This window comes from Fundulus heteroclitus, unplaced genomic scaffold, assembly GCF_011125445.2.
Source record: "Fundulus heteroclitus isolate FHET01 unplaced genomic scaffold, MU-UCD_Fhet_4.1 scaffold_47, whole genome shotgun sequence".
Taxonomy (NCBI): Eukaryota; Metazoa; Chordata; class Actinopteri; order Cyprinodontiformes; family Fundulidae; genus Fundulus; species Fundulus heteroclitus.
This window is the reverse complement of record NW_023396890.1, coordinates 2,385,742-2,404,158: the sequence shown is the minus strand read 5'-3', so window position 1 is coordinate 2,404,158 and position 18,417 is coordinate 2,385,742. Positions and strand designations below refer to the sequence as shown.

The window sequence follows — 18,417 nt, the reverse complement described above, 5'->3', positions numbered from 1 at the left end:
CAGACACGCCTGCAGCTTCCTGGTAGCACAGAACCAGATCTCAGACTTCTTCTTATTGCACATCAGCTGCCTGCAATAAAGCTCGGCAGCCTCTTGTCACGTCCTCCTCTTTATTGTCTTGGTAGCCAGACTTTATTTTCCAATAAACCCAAGCTGTAATAATAAACCCTTAGACCCTAAAATAACCAAATAATCCAAATGATGCATCGGTAAAAGTCTCTGCACTTCCTCGTCTTTGTTTTAATGGCAGTCTCTTAAATTCCAACTTAAACAACAATAGAGAGATTTCCATCTTCAGGGTGTTTTCTGAGAAGATGCGTGGAGGTGAGATGATTGATGCGACTGCTTGTTTTTCCTGACTGGCGTTGCCAGGTTCCTGGCAGCTGAAACAAAGAGGTGACTGTGCGGCCGGTCCATCTCAGCATGTTTTGTAACCTCGGCTTGTTGTTGTGTAACTGGCATCACCAAAACTCATCATAATCACACCAGCACAGCGACTTTAGTGGGATCAGCTGTTCTCTCTGGTGAAATGATGACAGGGCCTCGGCCCATCCCAGGATCTGACCTTCAGGACCGGATCCAGGCCAGAACCGAGGTTACAGAATGTCGGTCCAGTTCTAGGATCTTCTAGAACCTTCTTACGGCTTTGTTTTTGTCACTGATGCGTCCGTCCCCATGCACAGACACCTCTGGCTCTAGCTGCTGCAGCTCTGACTGGGCGGTGGAGACGCCCTGACGCTCAACAACACCGAGCCGTAAAAACCAGGAAGTTAAAGAAAGATGAAACGTGGTTCATAAAACATCTCACAAATAAAAATCCAAAGTGCTTTTCCTCTAATGATCCTAAATTAAAACCAGACCCTCTGGAAGCCACCTGAATGTTAAAAAAAATGAGTAAATTATTCTTTATAGAAATCTAGCGCATACGTAAAAGCCTCAGAGGTTTGTTGGAGAACATTAATGAACAAACAGAACCGTGAACAAATACAGCTGAGCACGGTGGAGGCAGCATCATGCTGTGGGGAGCAGGTCAGAGCTGATGGAGCAGAACCAGAACCATCCTAGAACCATGGAGAACCTGCAGGAGAACCTGAGACAGAGGTGGAGGTTCTCCTTCCAGCAGGAGAACCTCTCTGAACACGCAGCCTGAGATGTTCTGGGTTAGAACGGCCTAGTTAAAGTTCAGACCTTAAAGAGGAGCAGAAGAAAAGCCACCGATATTACGACCTTTTAAAAAGACAAATGATCATTTCTATAAATATCCACTGAACATGTTGTCATTCACAAAGAAACACCATTTTATTTCCATCAAGAATAAATAATTTTTCAGCCTTTATAATAAATAACAGCCAAACTTTAGCAAAAAGAGGATGGATACATTTTCTCCTTTTGGAAGTTAATATTTGCATTTTCACATAATTTTCCCCAATGACATGAAAAATAGATCTAAAAAGTCAGACTGGTCCTTTAAGAGTCATTCTGTTGTGGATGTTCAACACGTTTATTCTACAAGAACCTGTAATCCCTGTTATTAGATCTACATTTAGAACATTTCTTGGTTCTTTTTTTGTCAGAGTAATGAGAGGCTGCAGAACCCTGGATTAGATCATGGCATCCTAAAGCGTTAGAATGGCCTAGTCAAAGTACAGACCCAAGTCCAGCTGATGCATTGAGTCAGGATGGGAGGAAGAGGAAATAAAAACATTTTGTTCATTCTGGATGTAAAACAATCCCTTCCAGCGATGCTGATCAGGTTGCAGATTGATGTCAAAGGTTGGATTTTGATGCAGATAGAACTTCCTTCTTGTCAGTGGGTCAAAGTTTATTTAAGCTGGGCTTTTCCAGCAGGTTAGGAGTCAACAAAGGTCTTAACAATGATTGACAAAAGCAGGAAAAGTTTGTTAGAAAGACTCCAGGAAGGCCAGCTTAGAGCAGGCGTGGCCGGCCGGCCGAACAATGCGGCTCTCTGAGCTTCTCCGCTTGAGTTTGTGTTTTTGTTTAGTTAGGCGTTAAAATGCAGGAAATAAGATGCAGATTTCAGCTCATTACTGATATGAGCTGCTGGTTCTGGTATAACAGCTTAAATGATCGATCACTGGACCGGCACCGCCCACAGAACCTGAGACTCTTCATCATCTGATGCGCTGGAGTGGATCTGAAACATGTAGAAATGAACAGGAGGGAAATAAATGAAATGATTCCTTTAAAATGAAATCATTCATTTAAAATGGAATGATTCATTTAAAAATTAAATGATTCATTTTAAAATTAAATGGTTCATTTAAAATGAAATGGTTCATTTTAAAATGAAATGGTTCATTTAAAATGAAATGATTAATTTTAAAATGAAATGGTTAATTTAAAATGAAATGGTTCATTTTAAAATGAAATGGTTCATTTAAAATGAAATGATTCATTTTAAAATGAAATGGTTAATTTAAAATGAAATGGTTCATTTAAAAGGGAATGATTCATTTAAAAATGAAATGATTCATTTTAAAATGAAATGGTTCATTTAAAATGAAATGGTTCATTTTAAAATGAAATGGTTCATTTAAAATGAAATGGTTCATTTAAAATGAAATGATTCATTTTAAAATGAAATGGTTCATTTAAAAATGAAATGGTTCATTTAAAATGAAATGATTTATTTAAAATGAAATGGTTCATTTTAAAATGAAATGGTTCATTTTAAATGACTGCAGTGGAACTAAATCACGCTGAGAACCTCCTCCTGTTACACCTCAGAACCCAAACGGGTCCAAACACGGTCAGGGAAACAGAACATCGGGCCAAAGTACCCGACATGTTCTGTAGAGGAAAACGTAATTAAGCTTTTTCTGCACGATTCTCTTTTCTACCGTTTGTTCGGGTTAGTTCTGTTGGTTAAATGCTAATTTCATCTCCAGAACCGTGCTGCCGTGTTGCTTCTGGACCTTTCCTGAACCAATGCAACCAAACCTGGTCCAGAATCTGATGATCCGAACCTGAATGACGATGAAGACGAGCGGAAAGAATGAAAACATAAATCATTTGGATTTTTCCAGCGCTTTGAAAAGTTCTGGCTGAAATATTTTAATATGAGACCAAAACGACCCGATTAGATACAACAAGCTGTGAAGCGGTCCAATCGGACCAGCCGGACCCGGTGGGAACCAGTAATCATCCGCTGATAACTGGTACCGAGTTCTTAACGTCACTGAGGAGAAATCTGGACCCGCTCAGCTTTGCAGAATTTATTTAATTCTGACACGTTGGTCCGGTTCCAGGTCCGGCCACAGCAGAGCACCAGACTTCAGTCCAGACTTTGACTAGGCCGCTTGAACCCATTCTGATGTGCTTTGGATCATGGTCCTTCTGCAGAACCCAGGGGTTCTGGAACTGAAGGTCACAACCTGATGACCGGACCTTCTTCAGGATGGAGCAGAATTCATGGTTCCATCACAGTGGTCCAGGTCCAGGTCCAGAACCAGGTCCAGGTCCAGAACCAGAACCAGCAAAGATGAGCCAGACCATCCCACTACCAGAACCCTGTTTGACTGTAGCTATGAGGTTCTGGTTCTGAAACGCTCTGTTCGCTTCACTCCAGTTGTAACCGGACCAGAACCTTCCATTAAGGTCCACTTTTGTCTTGTAGTTGTGAGATGGGCCCTCCTGTTCTTTTGGGTCAGCAGTGGTTCTGGTCTAGGATCTCTCCCATGGACCTTTGAGCTTAGCTGAGCCAGTGAGGCCTGCAGAACTTCAGATGTTCTGGGTTCTTCCGGAACCGCCTGGACTTTGAGCTCCTGATTCTGGTGGGCCGGTCCCTCCTGGGAAGGTTCTGCAGAGTTCCAGGTTCTCTCCATGTGTGGATCCTGGTTCTCACGGCGGTTCTCCGGGTCCCAGAGCCTCAGGAACGGACCTGGAACCCTGATGGATGGACCCGGGCCTGGCAGAACTTCTGGATGCAGCCGTCTGTGATGTCTTGTTTGAAGTCAGGCTGCTGGGGGAACTTTTCCCTTAATAAATGAAATTCTAAATGAAATATTTGATGTTTTCTCAGGTTTGACTCGTCTTAAGTTTTAATGATCCTAAATGTTTAAAAAAATACAGAAACAGAAATAATCTGCTAGTTTTTCACAGCACTGAAAAAACCTGATAACTTATTAAATCTAATGAGTTTCTCCTACTTGACTTTCTTTTTTAAATGTTGTTTTTCTGTTTTTAAAATAGTGGTTTCCTCCCTGATGCTGTGGAACAGCTGAAGCTGAGGGAACGTCAGCGGAGCAGGAAGTAAAGGAGCCTTTTCTGCGCCGCTGCACCCACTCACTCACCGAGAAGCTTCAGCAGCAGGAGACGCTGCTGTAATTTGTCACAAAGGAATCTCAGAGGCCTTTTGTCCGAGGCTGAATCATCGGTTCAGGAGAAAACTGACGTATTTCTGGAACTGCTGCTGGCAAAAAGCCCTGAATGTGAAACCTGCTGCAGGTTGAGATAATGCGCCATGGAACAGGTGTGTTCAGCAGGAGGGTCACCTGGAGGCACGTCTGAGCCCACAGTCATGTTAAACATACCAACTTTAACTTTATGGCTGGAAGTTTAAATGTTTCAGTTATCCAGAATAAATATCTTCTCTGATCTCATCCATCCCATAATGCCTCAGGCTGCAGGTTCAGGCTGGTTCTCCCTTAATGAGCCTCCGCCGTGCCTCATTCAGGGGATGGTGACCACACACAGTGTTTAACACATGCAGCAGACCAGAGCATCTTCTCCCCATAATTAGACAATTAGTTTCCTGCAGTTTGTGCATTTTTATTCTTTTGGAAAGTCTGGTAATGTCTTTCACATGGAGAGAACAACAGAGAGACATTTTTACGACTGAATTCTGGATGCAGCCATGCATATCTATCCATGCATATCTATTCATGCATATCTATTCATGCATATCTATTCATGCATATCTATCCATGCCTATCTATTCATGCATATCTATTCATGCATATCTATTCATGCATATCTATTCATGCATGTCTGTTCAGGAATCTTGTCTGTTTTCTCTTCTCAGAGAGCTTTCACGTGTTCATCTCCACGTTGACCACGAGCCGATGTCCAGAACCTTGCGGGTTCTCCCGGCTGTTTTCTGTTGGGAATCTCACGTGTCCCCCCCTCAGGTGTTGACGTCTCTCTGGGTGGAGCGGGAAGCTGGACAGTGGTGACCTTTTAGGCCGCAGCACGTGCTGGGTGTTTTTCTGCGTGCTGCTTCTTGGTGTCTGTGTGATAAGAAGCTGGCATCCCTTCACAGCAGGGGCTTCACATCCCTCTGATGAGTGCTGCTGGGGATAACCCCCCTTTGTGCCGCTGGCTCTGTTTGAAGGCACACCTGTGAATGCTCCCACATACCTGCCTTAAGGTGCGAGGCCGTGCACACGCAGCCCGGCTCTGCAGCTTTATTGCCATTAGATGACAGGTAAGAGGAGGCTGCACGTGCAGCGATGTTAATTATGGCGGCTGATGATGCAGGGTGCCAGGAAGGCAGCTGATAACAAGCCTTCATCTCTCTGCTCCAGCTTTTTATTGATGTCATTAAACTGAGCCAGTTCATAAAATACCAGTCTGCTATAGAAATCAATTTATCACATTTTAGCACATTATTTCAGTTTATTTTAAATACATATACACAATCCAGCTTTTTAACATATCTACTATACCTATTCAGTTTCTTTTTAGTGATTCGTTTTTATCTATTTTATACATATTCTATTAAAATGTTTTAACATGGTCCACATGTTTTCACATATTTGTCTCTTTTTAAAACACAAAACATTATTTAGTCATCATGATCTCCGTGTTTTAATTATTTATGATGACGATGATGATAATGATGATGATGATGATGATGATGATGATGATAATAATGATGATGATGATGGTTTGAAGCGCATTTATTTCCGTATTTTCCGGCACATTGAGCTGTTAGATGAGTCTCTGTCGCGTCAGGTGTTCCCGGACAGGTGTGACTGTTTTAGGCGGTGCTGCTGCGCTCCGCCCCGCCGGCTCAGCATCCTCAGCCTCCGGCCGCGCCGCGCCGCGCCGGGCCGGGCCGGGCCGGGCCAGACTCCGCCTCCCCGCTGCATTATAAAAGCTGCGGCTGCTGGAGCCCGGCAGCATCATCCAGCATCACCCAGCAGCAGCAGCAGCAAAAACCCGACCCGGTTCTCCAGCAGCGATCCGAGCCCGAACCTGACCAGGATGACCGCAGATCAGCGCTACGTGATCAGCGCCAGAGTTGTTGGAGGAGTCCGCAGAGAGAAGCCCAAACTCAAGGTGGGTCAGAACCTTTATTTCTCCCATGCATTCATTCCAGAGAACGGCCCGTTTAAATGTTCTGGTTCTGCTCGCAGACCTACATGGTCTCCGTCCTCTGGTCCGATGAAGCTGAGGTGATCATCTACAGGTCCTTCAAGGATTTCAGGAAATTCCACGTAAGTGAGAGAACTTGATGAGAGCTGCATGTGTCCTCCATGAAGCTGCTGGTCTGAGCTCCGCTTCCTTCATTCTGACAGAGAACGCTGAAGAAGAAGTTCCCTAACTTCAATCCTCTCAAGAAGAACGACAGAATGATCCCCAAATTCACCGGTAAGGACCTGGACCTCAATAAATCCCAAAGCAGTAGATGTGTTTAAGCTTAAACTGTCTTCATTGGGAGTGAAACCAAAGTCTGGTTCTGGTTCTGGTTCCAAACTGGGTTCCTGTGCAGCCTTTAAAGGTCTGGAGAAAGAATAAATGGTTAGATTAAATTAATTATGAGGAGAACCTCCTCAGTAAACACGGCCGGGTTGCATCATCCTGGCAGGAAACTGGATGCAGCTCAACAAAAAGCTTAAATGAAACCTAAAATCCAGCTGGACCTCTCGGTTCTGTTGGGTCAGAACAAGAGTTTTTAATCCCAGATTACCCAAATTACAATAATGAAGTTTAGAGCTGCAAAAACAAGAAAAGGTTCTGTAGAAGTGAGAATAATGAGTAACAGCCAGGACGGCTTGACCAACCCCAACCTGGAAATCCAAAATGGCTGCTCAGGTACCACCAGTGGGCCCGGTACCACAGTTTTCAGAACCGCCTGGACCAAAAAGGATAGAAATCTGAGTTTTTAAAGTAAAATGTGTTTTACGTTGAGATGACGTCCTCTGCTGTGATCTGGGTCGGGTCGGAACCCGCTGACCCGTCATCAGGGGAACATTTGGGTCAAATGTTCCCCTGATGACGGGTCAGAACCCGATGACGGGTCGGAACCTGCTGAACGGTTTGTGTTCAAACGTCTAAACTTGCTGTAAGGAATCCTGAAACGTAAAGTCTGTAGGAAGTCTGAGGGTCCACATGCCAGCAGACACCGGACCCAATGGTTCTGGTTCTGTGCAGGAAAGGCCAGAAGGAGCAGCCTGAAGCAGAAGGGGTCCAGGAAGTCTGTGAGGCAGATGGTGTTCCTGGAGAGCTACTGCGAGCAGCTGCTGAAGTGCGAGCAGGACGTGACCCTGAGCCCAGAGGTGACCCGCTTCTTCACGCCCAAAGACCACGACCTGCAGACCGACTTCACCAAGAACAGGTAAGCTCCGCGGTCCAGACGGGCCGAGCCAGAACCTCCTCTGGGTTCCTGGCTCTTTCTGACCGCTCGTTTCACATCTCCTCCAGCGTCATGATCCTGATGTCTGGAGACGTGAGCGACGGAAGAGGAGGCGAGGCGGCGGACCGGCACCAGGTGGGCAACGTCACCCACCCGTTTGTCACCCAGACGTACCGCTGCATCGCCCCCTACGACACCAAGGACACCAAGAACCGTCCGTTCAAGGTGGCAGCGGACGAGAAGCTGGACGTCCTGATCAAAGACCCGGCAGGTAGAGCCTTCAGCCTTCAGCCTCTGGTCCGTTAGTCCAGAATCATCTTCTAGTCAGAGGCTGACAGCTGCTGCTTCCTCTGCAGGCTGGTGGCTGGTGGAGAGCGAGGACAAGCGTCTGGCCTGGTTCCCCGCGCCCTACCTGGAGCTTTCTGAAGGAGACCACGACGAAGAGAAGGGAGTGTTGGGAGGTGAGTCTTCCTGCCTAAATGTCAGCAGGTTCTCCTGTGTGTTAGAGAACCTGTAGGAGTGATTCCTCCTACCGCCACTGACCTAACCCTAACTAACTAACCCTAACCCTTCTGCTGCTGCTCCAGGTTCTCTGCACTGTGCCGTGAGGAGCTTCTCCAGCTCCAACGCTGACGAGGTGTCCGTGTCCATCGGCTCCGTGGTGGAGGTGCTGAGGAAGTCCGATGACGGCTGGTGGCTCATCAGGTATCTACTTCCTGTCTTACCTGTAGAGACGAGCAGGGGCGCGTCCAGAGGGGGGGGGGGGCACTCTGAAACTAAAAGCCATAACTTCAGGATTTATTCTACTGCTGTTGTAGAACACTATTATAAAGACTTTAGTAAACGCCTACTGATATATTTTGGTTTATCTTTTGATTTTTAATGTTCCTAATGATCTAATATGCATAGACCAATCACATTTGGAGTGGAACAATAATTCCTTTTTATTGTGTAGTATATTAGCAATTAGGTGCACATTTATTCATTTCCTAAAAAACAGGAAAGCACCAGTGGAAATGTAACGTGGAGCTTGCAGCTTCCTAGCTTCCTACACCTGTCAGGGCATCAGGTGTGACTGAGGTGACTTGTTCTCCCCAGGTGTAACGGGAAGGTGGGCTACGTGCCGTCCATGAACCTGCAGCCGTACAGCAACCCGCGGCCAGGTGTGCACAGACACCTGCACTCCTCCTCCCTCAACCTGGCCACCACCAGGGAGTCCCGCGCCTCCCGACCACAGACCATCAGCGAGGACGGCGGCGCCGACCCGGACGCCGGACGCCGCTCCTCGGTCCCGGCTCGGCGGCCCCGGGCCCAGTCCCTGGACGTCCTCTCCGACAGCTGGCTGCACCCCCAGGCGGAGCAGGACGCCTCCACCTCCAACAGCACCGACTCCATCTTCTCCAGCTTCTCCTCCAGCAGCGACTCCTCCTCACCCCTGAGGGAGGAGGCGCAGGAGCCCGGCTCACCTGTCCAGGCCCCGGCGGCGGACGGCGGCTTCTCAAGTCGCCACAGCTCCCACTCCAGGTCCAGCACCGGAAGCTCTGGGTCTGCCGGGTCCAAAGGTGGCGAGGCGGCGCCGGTGGCTCCCATGGTGCCGCAGAGACCGAAGCCCCAGGAGATCCTGAGCCGCTGCAGCACCATGACGCGCAAGGCCGCCCTGGCCACCAAGACCCGGCTCCAGGTGGAAGTGGACGGCGTCCACGGCCGCTAGCGGGGTCCAGTTCTGATTGTTCTGATGATGGTCTAAGTTCTGATGATGGTCTAAGTTCTGATGATGGTCTAAGTTCTGATGATGGTCCAGGTTCTGATGATGGTCCAGGTTCTGTGTGACATAAACTGCAGACACGGCCGTCAGACGGGTTTATGCAGCTTTGCCATTTTATGTCCTCCTCATGCCGGACGCGTCTAAGAGTTACAAATGTTCCTTTGCTGAACTGCTGAGTTTGCAGCGTAGCTTCAGTGAAGCACTGAGTGGGAGCCGGCAGATGGAAAGTTCTACTGGTTCTGGTTCTGGTTCTGTTCGGGGCCGCGGGACTGAACTGTTCAATGTTAGATTTGCTTCCTTGTTATCCTCACCGTTCCTCTGTGAGCACTTTAGGGTCCGTGTTCTGTGTTGAAGCAGGTTCTGATGAAGCAGGAGGCGGGCCTGCTGTTCTGCTGCAGCAGGTCCAGCTCTTCCTCTTCCTCTTCTTCATCCTTTGTTTTCTCTGTTAAAGCCTGAAACTTTCACTGATGAAATAAAAGCAGGTCAATAAAACCCGTTTGGACTCCATGTTTGACTCCACTGTTACAGCACAAGCACCAGAAGTTTACATACACTCTGAGTTTGGGTCTGCTGATCGTATCAAACATGCTGGATGGTGTTTCAGCAGAACTTAAACTGGATCACAGCTGCAGATGCAGCCCAGCTTGGTTCTGAGACGCAGATCCAGCTTTACAGGGAAAAGAAAGTTTATCTATAAAACAGTTTTCAGTAAGAAGACGATTCAAACATGAACAGAACAAAAAGCAGCAGGTAAAGGTATCAGAGAGATGGACTACAAACTAAATCTAATGAAGTTTCAGGGAATTACAACCACCGTCAGGGTGTGACTGTGTGCATGAATGGGTGAATGCTCTGTAGAAGTGCGAGCCATTAATATATATAGCTGCAGTGCTCAGGTATGCGCTCATATAGACACGTAGGAACAGGTGCTTTTCTAGAACAGGTAGAACCAGAAGGCTGGTCAGAAAGCAGCAGCAGCCGGCCTCTGCAAAGGATCCACCTGCAGCTGATGCTCAGGAGCAAACAGCAGGCGTAGCGCTCTAAAACCAACCAGGGTGGATGAAAAACGCCACTTAGGATCCCAGAAACACAGCCACGCAAACAGCTGACACGCAGCAGGAGGACCACAGACGCACACCTCCACCTGCCCACCTGAAGGCGTCTTCTCCACCAATCAGTGGCGCTCCGATCAGCACCTGGCGCCCAGAGTGGAACCAGAACTGCTAACTGATAAAAAAATAACCTGGTTTAGAGTTCAGCTTGGATTTTAGTTTCTGCGCATGTGCGCAGCGTGGAGGGATCAGTGGATTCCCGAGGCCAAAGGAAGGCATCATTGCGTCCAGACTCCTGTGAGCATTAAAGGCTTCAGGTTTACATGCAGAGTCTATGGGGGACGCGCCTCGGGGGGCTCCGAGAGCTGCGGCGCATCTTGCTCTGCGCATCTTGTGCTGCATATTTGGCCGGATGCGCACTAAGCGCGTCTAAAGCGACCGACGCAAGAGTTGGAAAATCTGCTAAACGTTACCACTGAGATGCTCATTAGCAGATGGACAGACGCTCCTCAGCTGAGAAGGAGCGCCTCTAGCTGTCCTGGCTGGAGATGCCGGTCAGCAGGTTGTCAAACTGGGGGAGCAGAAATAGCTGAAGGCGACCCCCCCCCCCCCCACAGAAACACAATCCAAAACTCATAACGTCTCTGAATTATGTGTGATTTCAAACAGGGCGCAGGTTATATTTATTTTATTGAGTAAATAAAGCCAAGAAACTCTCCCGATTTCATCCGTAATCTTCCAAAGAGTCCAGCGGAGGAACAGAGTAGCTCCTCACCAGGAACCACTTAGTCAGGCGCATTGAGGCTCCAGACAGCAGGTCTGACTGCGTCCAGGTTTTGATGCTGAAAAGGCGTTGGTTCTGGACGCAGGTTAGGTCCTGGTTCTGCAGAGGTGGGGCTTTGGGAAGCTCAGTCCAGAAGTGAACTATGTGATCACTGTCAGAACCGCCAACCTGCCTCCAGCTTTCACACAGCTGTGGATGTTGGAGGTGGTCCGTGTGCTCCACTGGCAGCAGCGCAGGCCTCAGCATGATGCTGCCACTGCCGTGCTGGACAGTAGAAACCTCCCCTGACTCCTTTCTAAGCCTCTGACTCCAGAGTTCTTCATGAACCCTTCCTTGCACCAGAGGGCGACTTGTGGTCCTGATACTTGGACTAAATCTGAACCGGACATCAGAACTGGTTTTGGAAAAGGTGAAGCAGGCTAACCTCAGCAGCACTAAAAATGGGTTTTAAAGGAAGTCCACAGCAGAAAATCTGACAATAATTTCTACCATCTGTGATAAACAGAGTGATGAAACAGAAACTTCTGCCTGTCGCCATCAGGATGTTGATCTGCCTGCATCAGTCCAGGCGGACCTGCTGGGACGATGCAGCGGAGGATCGCAGCCCTCTGCAGGAAAATCACTTTAAATGTTGACTTGGTCCAATTTCAAGCTGCTTATTTCAAGCTGCTTATTTAAAGAGGGTGGAGAAAGTAAGTGCACCCCTGCAGCATCCTCTGTGGACGGAGGAAAGCAGCAGTCCGCTGAAATGAAGCTTTAGGTGAAGGTTTCTGGAAGCTCTTAAAGGTTTTTGGATTCAAAGCGTATCAGCGACACCCAAAATATTATTAAGCATTTGTTCATTTATTATTTGTTTGCTTCAACAGCCTCACTGACGTTAAAACCTGAATAAACCTTTCCAGTCTCCCAGCCACCAGCCCAGCCTGGCGGTGGCTTCCTGCTCTAAGCAGAGCTGAGCAGCCGTGGTTTACCGCTCAGACTGGAGGAATGTGGCTGCAGAGCCGCCTGGAGCCTCCAGCTGTGAACTGCCCCTCACCCCTGACCCACCCTGGGGGGTGCAGGATCACCTCATGATGCAAAGCCTCTGCTGCCGTCTGCTGAAGATGTCACACAGGTTTTATGAATGCTTGAAACAGTCGTGGAATCCTTACATGCTCGTCCACAGCTGTTACAAACATCCGGCACCTCGGCCTGCCGGCGAGGTCGTTAGGTGCCGAGTGATCAGAGATCAAGGATCTGTGCAGAGGCAGCAGCTACAGACCTGCAGACTTCCCTCTGCTTTCTGTGTGGGAATGAAGACAGTGGAGCCAATAACCTGCTCAATATGCTTTACAATGTTTTTCAGATGTTTTATAAAATGTTAGAGTCCAACTTTGCTTTACTCTTGTCTGTCTGGAGTTGTTTATTCTGCTGACAAAAGCCTCTGGGCTGTTCTCTGCAGCAAAGTCTCTTTGGATTGCAAAGGTCAAATATTTCAAATATTTGATGCAAAACGGCACCTTGTTGTTGACTGAATATACAAAATCTGTAAATTCATTCAGAAAAAGGTCAGATGTCAGGCCACAGACTTAACCTTCATCAGCAGCTGGAATCTTTCATGAATGTGTGACACAAAAGCTGCAGAACGAGAGAAAAGCTGCAGAACGGGAGAAAAGCTGCAGAACGAGAAAAAAGTTGCAGAACGAGAGAAAAGCTGCAGAACGGGAGAAAAGCTGCAGAACGAGAGAAAAGCTGCAGAATTAGAGAAAAGCTGCAGCAGTGCAGGGCTGTGACAGAAGGTAACTGAAGACTCAGAGTAATGCTGTAATTCTGGGTTTATTCTGCAGCTGGAGGCTGTGGAGAACGGCCTGAGGGAACTCTACTTTCAGGAAACATTCACACCTTCATGGTCGGTGGATCTGGAACCGTAAGTCTTCCTGCAGTTTTCCTCATCACAGGACTGCAGCAAGTCAGTCAGTAAACTTTATTTATAAAGAGCCTTTCACAGACAAAAAGTCCCAGAACGCTGTACAATATAAATCACATTTATGTTATATTATCAAAGCAAGTCTGAAAAGAACCATAAAACTTTGGGAAGCAGCCAAATCAAGCAGAGCCGTCACTTTATCCAGGTCAAACTACGATGAAGTCAGTCACTTGTTTTCATTCTAAAGATACTGAAGCGTCAGAAAAATGATGCATTGCCGGGTTTTTGGGTCATGGACAAGAACCGGAGAAAGAAGAATAAAATGTTAAATGTAGAGGCCTCCAGAACATCTCCAAGCAGCTTCCTGGAGCTCCATGAGCTTGTAGAAAGCCTCTGAGGGCAGAAAGAGAGGAGGAAATGGAGCCACATCTGTCATCACTGTTTAAATCATGATGAGCTCCATGGATGAAGGTCCAGAAGGACTCCACAGCTGATAGAAAAGCTGGGCTGGACCTGATCAAAATTCCTGGGAGGAGATGCTTTGGGTCGGTGAGTGAAGACAGCCGTTGTTTCACCAGAAGGAACGATGAAGCTTTCCCAGAACAAACATCAGAGCTCTGGAGGAACGTGGAGGAACCTTGGCTTGGTCTGACTGCATCAGGCTCAGGGAACCTTGGACCTGTGCAGAACCTCAAAGAGACAGCAGGCTCCTCCAGCAGGACCAGAACTTACAGCTGGGAGCTCAGCCTAGATGGAGAACCTCTTCAGACCGCAGATAGCTTTCAGGAGGTCTGGACCAAACGCATCTGATGGCAGCTCCTTTCAATAAATGCAGAGGAAAAAAGTCCAGATCTCATCTGAACCAACTTCCTCCGTTGGCTTTGGCTCCTGGAAGGTCCAGGAGATGCTGACCTTAAAGGAGGAAATCTCCGCTGAGTGCTTTGATTTCACTTCCTGGTCTCCTCAGCAATAAATCCATTCTTCCACCTCTCTGATGAAACGACAGTCATGCATTTCATTTCCTTAAACTCATGGATCTGTGCCACATGTGGCATTTCTTGGCTTGGAGAGGAGCTTTAACAAGAATCATAAAAGAGCTGTTTACTTTAGGCGGGCCAGTTACCATCAAACAGGGTTTATGGTCAAATATGAGGAAACATGAGCTTATATGAGTCAGAAGTGTGCCACAGATAGGAATCAGCGTTTATCCAAGCATGCCGCTGCTCTGTCCAGGCAGGTTGGAGGATTAAAACCCCGGCAGGACATACAGAAGTGGAATAAAGTGGGTTTGTGAGACAATTCACCAAGATTTCTCTGCAAAGCATCGTCTGCGTGATTTCTGATCATCTTACAGTTATAATTTATCAGAACGTTTCAGTATTACAGAAAAATCACCTCCTGTTTGACATTATCAGGACAGGATCAGGTCCAAAATGTCTTAGAACTAAAACCAGGTGAAAGGCGGCCTGAGGCGTGAAAACTTATTAACATGTCAGTTTGGACATGAGTTTCACTGGGAGACGTCCAGCTGTTATCTGATTGGCTGATAGGAGATTACTCACCACACAAAAACCACTTCCTTCAAAGAAAAACTGATTTTTTTCCTTCAAGGTGAAATGAAAGGATTGTTTGCAAATGATAAACGTAGAAAGAGTGAAGGAGATTTATTGTTCTAAATGTTTCTTATTTACTGAGGTCAGTTAACCCTGTTTATATGAAATTCATTTAATAATTAATCAGAATCAGAAATACTTTAATAATCCCAGAGGGAAATTATTTTCATTTCGTTAATCCTAAAGACATAAAGAAATAAATCCTTGTTGGTTTTGTTTATTCATGTTATTTTGGAGAAGCTCTGAAAGCATAAAAAACTTCACATTTTCAAGAAAACACCTTTTCATTCAGTCCAAAGTATGAAAAAGTTCTCCTTAAAACGATTTGGCCTCATTTCATGATAGTTTGGATGTATCCATGCTATGAAATACTGGATGTGTGCAGCTAATCTTAATTCAAATCATTCACAAACCCATCAGTCCAAGTTTTCTGCTCTTCACTGAAACCACGTCAAAGTTTCAGGGATTTAAATCGAAGTCTTGCTACATTTATTTCATAAAACATCTAAATCTCCTCAAGCTTAAAAAAGTCTCATTATGAAACAGAAGAAGAAGCAAACATTTTTCTAACATGATTCAAGAGAAAATAAATAGTTTCTGGTAGACAAACATGAGGAAGACGGATTGTTTTGACTTCCTGACAAATTGACTCATTAATTAAATTCCCTGCAGTCCGGTTTCAGTTCACTTTCAACGCGTCGTTTACCGTAGACACTCCTGTGAGAAAAACCAGCGTTATGTAAGAAGCATCTAAGGTTTCTCAGCGGTAACCGGTTCTACCGCCTCACCATCCTCTCATTGTTCAACCCCTGAGCAAGGTGTGACCTAATAACCCACAGACCTGCCAGCTCTGTGGGTTATGCAGGTGTGACGGTTTGGCTGGACTGAAGAGAAACTTCAGGAAATATTCAGCCTTGATGCACAGAGAGCCTCCGTTTCTCAGCGCCGCTGTCGCTGAAGCGCGTCCATTCTGTCCTCGCCTGACCGCGCGCTGGCAGGAGGGTCACCGCCATCTTTGTAGCCGTCACAGAGCAGCACAAGCAGCCACCGCTGTTAGGGTCAGGTGTGCACAGGTGGAAAGGCGTACAAACAGGTGAAAACTGAGCAAAAGTGTTTTTACCTGAAGTTCAAGCCTGTTTGCTGTTGATGACCCGGAAAACTGAAAATATGCACAGACAGGTTAGGTTTAGGTAAGATAAGATATGATAGGAAATTCTTTTATTGTCATAATGGGGAAATTTGATGGCAAAAACAGAGTTACAGACAATTTTTAGCAATGAAAATTAATCTAATCTAAAGTTAGTTCTAAGGCAACAGAGCATGAGCTTTATCAGAAAGGCCAAATTAAAAGTATAATGAATATTATGCTAACGTTGCATAGTGAGGTAGAAAGGTGAGGGTTACACGTGTTTAGATGCTGCAGCTGGCCATGCAGGGAGAGCAGCGAATGCAAAATGTTACCAACATTTAGGGAAATACGCCTATTAAAAATAAAACTAAAGCGGTCAAACGCAGCAGGTTCAGCTGTTATCCTGCTAGCAGGCAGCTGCTAACCGGTCGCTATGGTAACCGCTAACAGGCCTGGGGTTGGCCACTCTTTGGGGTTTCAACGCAGATGTTCTCCACAGCGTAGGTGTTACAGCTGTTCTGATGGGAATCAACATGGTGCTGATGATGATGATGAGTTGGCTTTAAACTGAGAATAGGTTTAAGTTTCATGGATTCATGCAGCTGGAGCCTTTCTAACTGCTATTCAGACACAAGCACAGCTGGTCTGAAGTCTGCCTAACAGAAACCAGCAGCTCTGCGTATCTTACTATTACTAATATTATTACTATTACTATTACTATTACTACTACTATTACTATTATAATTACTATTACTATTATTATTACTATTACTATTACTATTATTATTACTATTACTATTACTATTATTATTACTATTACTATTACTATTACTATTACTATTATTATTACTATTACTATTAATTCAATTCAATTCAATTCAATTTTATTTATATAGCGCCAAATCATGAAACATGTCATCTCAAGGCACTTTACAAAGTCAAGTTCAATCATATTATACAGATTGGGTCAGATTATACAGATTGGTCAAAAATGTCCTATATAAGGAAACCAGTTGATTGCATCAAAGTCCCGACAAGCAGCATTCACTCCTGGGGAACCGTAGAGCCACAGGGAGAGTCGTCTGCATTGTACATGGCTTTGCTGCAATCCCTCATACTGAGCAAGCATGAAGCGACAGTGGGAAGAAAAACCACCCATTAACGGGAAGGAAAACCTCCAACAGAACCGGGCTCAGTATGAACGGTCATCTGCCTCGACCGACTGGGGTTACAGAAGACAGAACAGAGACACAACAAGAGAGACAAAAAAGCACAGAAGCACACATTGATCTAGTAATCTGTTCTACATTAGATGGTAGTAGCGGGTGAGCCGTCTTCTCTGGATGATGTCACAGTTAACAGAACGCCAGACCAGGTGTACCTACTATGAAGATAAAAGAGAGAGTAGTAATTACTATTACTATTATTATTACTATTACTATTATTATTACTATTACTATTATTATTACTATTATTATTACTATTACTATTACTATTATTATTACTATTACTATTATTATTACTATTACTATTATTATTACTATTATTATTACTATTACTATTACTATTATCTGAAGGAGAACTCAGTGAAGCTGATGTTAGAAAACCTGACTCTGGGCTCAGATGGTCACATTTCCTAAACTCCTGCATCCTCCTGCCTGCAGATCGTGAACAGAACATCTCTCATGGAGGCTGAAGGGTTTCTTTCTTCGCCTCTATAATTTCCTGACACTTATCGCCACCTAGTGGTTGCAAGTGTTTTTGGAGAGTCTTTGGATGATGTTTGGAGAAATGTCTTCAAGGCATTAATGAAATGTCACCTGTTAGGAACATGAGATGAACAGATTCTAGAATCAGGATGGATCTGAGGCTGCACAGGAGAAAACAAAGAAATGATGAAGTTACTCTTTGTCCCACTGCGAAAGACGGCTTAGTTTATCAGGAATGGCTGGTGAAGATTCTCAGTCATCAGGTCATGGTCATTCCAAAAAAAAAAGTAAAAAAACAAAGCAGCTGGACTTGTTTTCCGTAGTTAAAGACGTTTCGCTTCCTCTCCCGGAAGCTTTCTCAGATTTCCAGACTTTTTGAATTGAGAAAGCTTCCTGGAGAGGAAGTGAAACGTCTTCAACTACGGAAAACAAGTCCAGCTGCTTTGTTTTTTACTTTTTTTTTGGAATTATCAGGAATGAATTCATATTTCAGCTGTTTTTAATGCGATGTCTATTCAACACAAGCTTTTATAGCAATTAGCTCTGTAATGCCTCTGCAGACTCCAGATCTGAGGGAATTAAAGTCAGGATTAGATCTGGAAGATGAGCTGGGATCCGTCTCCATACAGAGTTTATCCAAACCTTTCAGGTCCACTACTTCCCTTTGTGACTCTTAAAAATCACACAACCAATGCTTATTCTGACTGTTTTAACCTACCTGTCATTTCCACTGGGAAATATTTCAGTTATTAACAGCATGTCTCACCACTTTCATGCAAACACAACCCGTTAGGCGTAAGTAATTCAGCTTCCTCCCACACGTACAGATCAGACTCCCTGCAGGTCCTCAGCTGCAGGG

At 45.6% G+C, this 18,417-nt stretch overlaps 1 protein-coding gene across 2 annotated transcripts; it reads left to right on the top strand.

Moving 5' to 3' along the window:
- Positions 1 to 6,156: 6,156 nt before the first annotated feature.
- On the top strand, positions 6,157 to 10,019 carry LOC105929413 (NADPH oxidase organizer 1). Of its 2 annotated transcripts, none has more exons than XM_036132102.1 (9): positions 6,157 to 6,303; positions 6,381 to 6,461; positions 6,543 to 6,615; positions 7,399 to 7,582; positions 7,669 to 7,871; positions 7,957 to 8,061; positions 8,188 to 8,305; positions 8,699 to 9,341; positions 9,396 to 10,019. In XM_036132102.1, the coding sequence occupies exons 1-8, from the start codon at positions 6,229 to 6,231 to the stop codon at positions 9,309 to 9,311; spliced, it is 1,452 nt and encodes a 483-aa protein (XP_035987995.1). In that variant the 5' UTR covers positions 6,157 to 6,228; the 3' UTR covers positions 9,312 to 9,341; positions 9,396 to 10,019. The 2 variants fall into 2 exon arrangements, with proteins under 2 accessions (XP_035987995.1, XP_035987994.1); XM_036132101.1 differs by having other exon boundaries at positions 9,378 to 10,019.
- Positions 10,020 to 18,417: the final 8,398 nt, after the last annotated feature.